General features: G+C 50.0%; 1 protein-coding gene across 3 annotated transcripts in view; it reads right to left on the reverse strand.

The window, feature by feature from the left end:
* LOC104012050 (organic cation/carnitine transporter 2) overlaps positions 1-5,457 on the reverse strand; it is a 31,249-nt gene extending 25,792 nt beyond the window's left edge. The window contains exon 1 of one of the 3 annotated variants that reach the window (XR_015703901.1): positions 4,755-5,457. Coding sequence is in view for 2 of the 3 variants with exons in the window: in XM_087754009.1 (XP_087610135.1) it covers positions 4,755-5,147 (393 nt within the window). In the remaining variant the exon portion in view is untranslated. The remainder of the gene's footprint in view (positions 1-4,754) is intronic. The other 2 variants (XM_087754009.1, XM_087754008.1) reach the window with 2 other exon arrangements.
* Between the last annotated feature and the right edge of the window lie 543 nt (positions 5,458-6,000).

Genomic DNA, 6,000 nt, shown 5'->3' on the forward strand with positions numbered 1-6,000 from the left:
AACCTTAAGGGGTAAAGACTAATTTCCCATGTACAGGCTCTGCATCCACTGCACCTGCAGAATACCACTTGCCTCGAAAGAAGAGCTGGCACTTCATGAATTACTAACAGTAAATCCTGCAGTGGCTCTCATCCAGACACCAATGCGGATCCCTCATCCTGCTTCACTTTCACCGCAATTATATCACCTTGTAAGAGATGACAAAACAGGAAATAACAAAATTCTAGCTGCTAACAACAAGATGCCTATCCTATGTAAGCCTAAAATTTGCCCAATATTTTTAATGCATCATAACATGGAAATTGCAAGTCTAATTATAGGGGAGCTCTTCAAAACATCAAAAGTTCTTGCAATACAGCATCACAGCAAACAAATACATACCACCACCAAATAAACACCATTACCAAATATGCCTGGAAAGTTACAGAAGTAGTTGCAAGGCCATCAATAAAGTAATTTAGGACCTCACTTGAAAAAAGCATTTCTCAGATACAGAGAACTGTTCCACCGCAGGAGCACTCGCACTTCCCTAATAGCATCACTAGAACCCTAAACAAAGATGAACTATGACAAATACAAAAACTTTTACAGCCCTGTTATGTAAGTAAAAGCCTTCTAGGAAAAGGAATTTTTACAGCTACAATATATTGTGTCCTCCCACTCCTTTATTTATTTTTTTTAAACTGTTTTCCTCTCTTGCTGAGAATAACGCACGATTGAAAAATGAAGTGGGATAGTCCCATGTGCTAATATTTTCTTTTTAAAATCAACATGTTAGCAAGAATTCTTGAAACTAATTCAATATCCTGTACCCTCTCCTACCACTTGCTTCCCTCTGCAAGTAGAGGCAGGTTCTTAAAAAAAAATCTCGCAGTCTCACAACTGAGTACTTACAACTTTCGATTCAGAATCTGGTCTTGTTTATACCTGTATACATATTCTCTGCTTACTTGAGAGCTATGAATGTTATTAAACACCCTTTCCTCTGAAAACACATTTGTATATTCCAAATACTTAGAAGTTCTAGATGTTACATTAAAGGTTATTATCTAAATGTAAACAGAAGTCTGTATCTACAAAAGACACATTCTGCTCAATTTCTCCCCTTGCAGTTGTTGTAAATATTTACAGAGGTAAAACTTGCATGGAACAGGAAGGAAAGTGCCAAATATTTTATAATTCCAGTGCAGAAACTTAACTCTCCCCCATACATCTTATTTTTGAGATGGCTGGAGAAATAGGAGACAGGGCACTGACATCAGAAACTGAGAAACATCAGCTAAGTGTTAACCTAAAAGTAAAGACAGCATAATGGGAACATTACCCTGTCATTAATTGTTTCCATTTTAACAATATCAACTGCAGGCCTATTATTCTTTAATAATACTAACCCTATTTTATGTTGCAAGGTCAGAAATGTCTGTACTTTGTACAATTCTGAAGAGTCCTGCATTACGTGCTGCTTAAATAACACCTCGAAAACCTCAGCATTTTAGAAGTACTTTTGTACATCTCTCAGACATTCATATTTACTTATTAAATGAAACCTAGACTTTTATTCCTTCTTCTGACAAGACTATTAGTACTAAGATTTTGTACCTGCAAATCACCTAAAGGTCCTTCCATAACTTTATCCTGGCGCTGAGAAGTTGTCAGTAAGAACTTCGGCCAGAAAAAAAAGCAGATATTAACCTACAGCAAGAAAGAGGATGCACGTATTTTAAAAGATGAGAAATAATGGAGATGACCAACGTTAATGAAGAGTTCTGCGAGAGCTGAACCTGGATGACACGGGCTTGATTTACACTTCAGCTGCTGGCTCCAAACTTAGAAAAGCCTGTGGAAATTACAGTGTCTAGCACAAGCCTGTGGTTTTATTTTGGTAAAGCAAAACAATACATCCCTCTGCCTTCCAACAAAGACTGAACATCGCAGCCTCTAGTTTGACAGCTGTACCACAGCGTCCATTTGTGTGATTCCAGATGTCAGCACTGCAGTCGCCACTTGTTTCCTGAAGGTCTGGCATAACCCACCGATCTTCAGCGAGAGGGGTCTGACAGCACAGCAGGGCGCTTGAATCCCTGGTGTGCAGGGAATGGAAGCCTCTGGGCCCTCGCATCTGCCCAGAACTTCCTCTCCCTGCACATCTGTACCGGACAGAGCGCCAGCCCTGCGCCCAGCCTCAGGACACTTGGCAATTCCCACCACGTGCGTCCTTCCTCTGCAAAAGCCACAGTCCCTGAAGCTTGTTATGAGCACAACAGGCATAACACATGGAGCCCTGGAGTATGTCACCTGCATTGAACTGATTTCAAATCAATGAACAATGCAACACCTTTTTAGAAGTTGAGGATGAATATGTGCATACAAAATTTGGTGTCTATTTATGTTTCAGTATGTAAGAATTACTCCCGTATGGACTAAAATGTTTTGACTGCTGTATCATCTAACATCTTCTCATTATATCGTATTTCTCGTCCGCTCATGCTCTTAACTCCACTGCTCAATTCTACTCCCAGTTATTCAGTATAGCCCCATAACAGATGTGACTGGCAGAAGTAAGCCTTCTCCTTTAATCACTCCGGTTTTATTCCTCTTACTACCACATATGAACTTTTATTACTCCTACATTCTTTTTTTAAGGGACTCCTGGAGGAATAGGAATGACACAGATGGCTTCTTGAGCTGAAGTAAAGCTTTTCTTATCCCCCGAGCTACAGCATTTCAAGAAGTTAAAGACAGAAAGGGATTTTATTACACTGGAGCTGGTTACATACTGCAGACTGGCTAATAACAACCTTTTGTTGTTAGTCTGTGTGAGAAAAGGAAGTCTCTCTTCAAATGAGAGGGAACTGAATGTTTTAAGTCTCCCCTGAAAAGCAGAACCATAAACGAGGACTTTCTGTAGACTCACGAGAGATTCAGCAAAAAGCTTTCTTAAAAAAAATTCCCCCTTCCCCCTCCCAGTGTCAGCGACGGAAATCTGGGACAAAGGTCCTCATGATTATTCAACAAGTTAGAGATATGCAACCAAACACAAGATTAGTGAATCATAAAAGCAGCAGCACCAAGCCAAGAAATTAAACAAGTTTAACACTGAAAACCTGCAAGTATGTGAAAGGCCACAGCTCTTACAAAACTCCTTCAGAAGCATTAATATTAAAAAGGAAAAAAAAATACTGCCTCTGTGCATGATGTCTGGGCAGACAAACATTACCTCCCACAGACACAAAACATCTGCCAAACCATATAGGCAACAGGCCAGAGCTGCTGGGGAGTCTCAGCAAAACATTACCAGCTCCTGTTTCTTACAAATTATAAGACTCCTTGATGACACTCTGGTAGCTCAAGACATTTTAATTTGCACTGAGACAAAGCTCAGTGAAGATGCTCCAGAGACAAAGTACTGGCTGAAACCATGTCCAAGCCAGGTCGGCCATTATAGTAAAGCGCTTGGAACAAAACCCAGACGTTCACCCGCGAGCGGGACTGCCCTGAGAAGGTGCCAATTGCGTTACGCCACGCTAAGAGCGGCTCAGCCTTTCACAAAAGCGCATTTCAGCAATGACCAGGATCTAGAAATTCAGAGCAGCTTTCCTCTCCAGGAAAGACCTGCTGTCTAGCAGGTCCTTAGAAACAGGTGAGGCAATGCCTTATGCCACTTGTCAGAATCACTCAAGTCCCTGCTGCTGCGCATGTTCAAGGGAAGCTTCCAACTCCGGCCTCACCATTTCCATGCCTCCCTGTACTGGCATGGCTCCTCTCCCATGCTCCCTTCCTCACCCCAGTCCTCCAGAGGAAGATTTCTGTGCTCAGATCAGCTTATGGTCATTAAGTACTCACACCCAGCACCACCCAAACACCCATTACAACCCATTTTGCAAAGAAAGGAATAAAGGCGAGTGTAATTCCAGCTCTGTAAACTTGTCCACAGGCACAAACAGGCAATGGGACTGCACAAATAGTTTGGAAGCCTTCTGAAAAAGCCTGCGCACATTTTGAAATTCAAGTATTCCTCAAAATCCATTTCCTTGCATCTTAAGCCAACCAGCACCTGCGGGTCTGTACAGCTTTCACCTGAAACAAGGCACTGGACAATCGGCACAGCTTCAACTTCGGTGATTGCCCTGACCACAGACTTGACTTGAGGGGTGTATGTGAGCAGACGAGAACCTGACTTGTCCTGGCAGGTGAGTGGGGAGACCAAAGTGCCGGGCATGACCAAAGCAGAGGCATCGTGGGCACACAGCAAAGCTCAGGGTCCTTTTGGACACAGCATCGAACGAGGGCTCCCCAACTGCTGCACCTTGTACAACTCAGGGTGACTTCTACCACCATTTTTTTTTTTTTTTTAAAGAAAGGAAACAAACCCTTTTGACCTCCCGAGTTCAAAGAGACATCTCTGAACCACCGAGCGAGCTGAACCCATTGTCCCTGCGCTGACCCTTGCTCCAAGCCCGCTCTGCAGATACCAGACGAAACCCACGAAGCCGTTACCCTGCACAACGCACCAGTCAGGGAAAGGCGCTGCGCTGGGAGACCGCGTTTGGAAGTGGAAGCGAACAGAAGGCCTCAAAATAAATTCAGCATGCCAGGTTTAACAGCAGGGCGATGCCCACGCAGGGACCCTAGGCCACGGGAATAGTGCAGAAGAAACCGGTGCTGCGGTAGCCACGACCAACTCCTCAGCGCTGCGGTGCAACCCGCCCGCTGCGAGGGGGCCCCACTCCCGCCGCCCCCCGCAGCCCCCGCACCTCGGTGACGATGGTGGAGCGGTAGACATCGCGGCTGTACTCCCAGCCGTCCAGGCACGGCTCCTGCTCCAGCGACCCCAGCTCCACGTCGGAGCCGGGCCGCAGCCCCAGCGCCGAGAAGTTGGCGAGCGCGGCCAGGCGGTAGCGGCGGCAGCGGCTCGGCTCCTCCCGCCCGCCCCGCAGCTCCAGCGGGATGCTGGCGTTCCGCCACTCGCCGCTCAGGTTGGCCCCGCGGGGCACGGCGCACCGGTGCTCGGGGGTGCCGGCCAGGAAGACGATGGAGAGACCGTTGAAGCCGTTGGGGACGATGCTGGCGCTGAGGAGGAAGAAGACGAGCCGCTGGAAGCGGCCCCACTCGCCCAGGAAGGCGGTCACCTCCTCGTAGTCGCGCATGGCGCGGCCGAGCTGCGGCCGCCGCTACCTGCGGACCCGTCTGGCGCGGGCAGGAACCGGCCACCCCGAGCCGCCGCGCAGCCCGCCGAGCGCCTCGCCATGGGCCGGGCCTCGCCGGCGGGGGAGCGGCCGGGGGTGGGGTTTGCAGGCGGAGGCCCCTCAGGTGGGGCCGGCCCCTACCGGCACCGCGGGGGAGCCGCCGCCACCACGTCCCTGCCCGGCCCGGCCCGGCCGCCTTGGCGCGGCGCGGGCGGCTCCCGGCATGCCCTTCGCCTGCCCGGGAGGCGCGGCCGGGACTGGCGCCGGTTTCAGCGCTGCGAGCCCCGCCGCCGCGGGGGGAGCTGCCTTGGCCGGGCGGCCGAGCTGAGCCGAGCCGGCCTAGTGCGGCTGGAGGGAGGGCCCAGGCCCAGGCCCAGGCCCAGGCCCAGGCCCAGGCCCAGGCCCCGCTTCAGCCAACGCCTCGGGCCTGGGCCCACAGCCGCGGCTGGAAGCGGCGAGCCCGCTGTGCCGGGGGCGGCAGGCAGCGCACAGAGGCCGGCCGGCAGGAGCTCTGCCAGCCCGTACGCTGCTCCCTGCCTGCCAAAGCAGGGCTCGGCTGCGCGCTCTGGCGAGCGTCGCCCTGGCCCAGGGCTGCGTTCCAGCTCCCCGCACGACGCGCAGCCCAGGCCCGGCTGGGTGGCATGTCCCCTGCCCTCTGGTGACTCCTTCGCAGAAGCAACCCATTAATACAGGCGTGAGATCCCTTATTTACTGCCCAAAGGGTTCAGAAACCGGGCTTTAGAATCATAGAATCGTTTAGGTTGGAAAAGACCTTTAAGATCAAGTCCAGCCATTAACCTATCACTGCCAAGTC

This window comes from Nipponia nippon, unplaced genomic scaffold (assembly GCF_047370975.1).
Source record: "Nipponia nippon isolate SJK-2023a ecotype South Korea unplaced genomic scaffold, ASM4737097v1 scaffold_17, whole genome shotgun sequence".
Lineage (NCBI taxonomy): Eukaryota > Metazoa > Chordata > Aves > Pelecaniformes > Threskiornithidae > Nipponia > Nipponia nippon.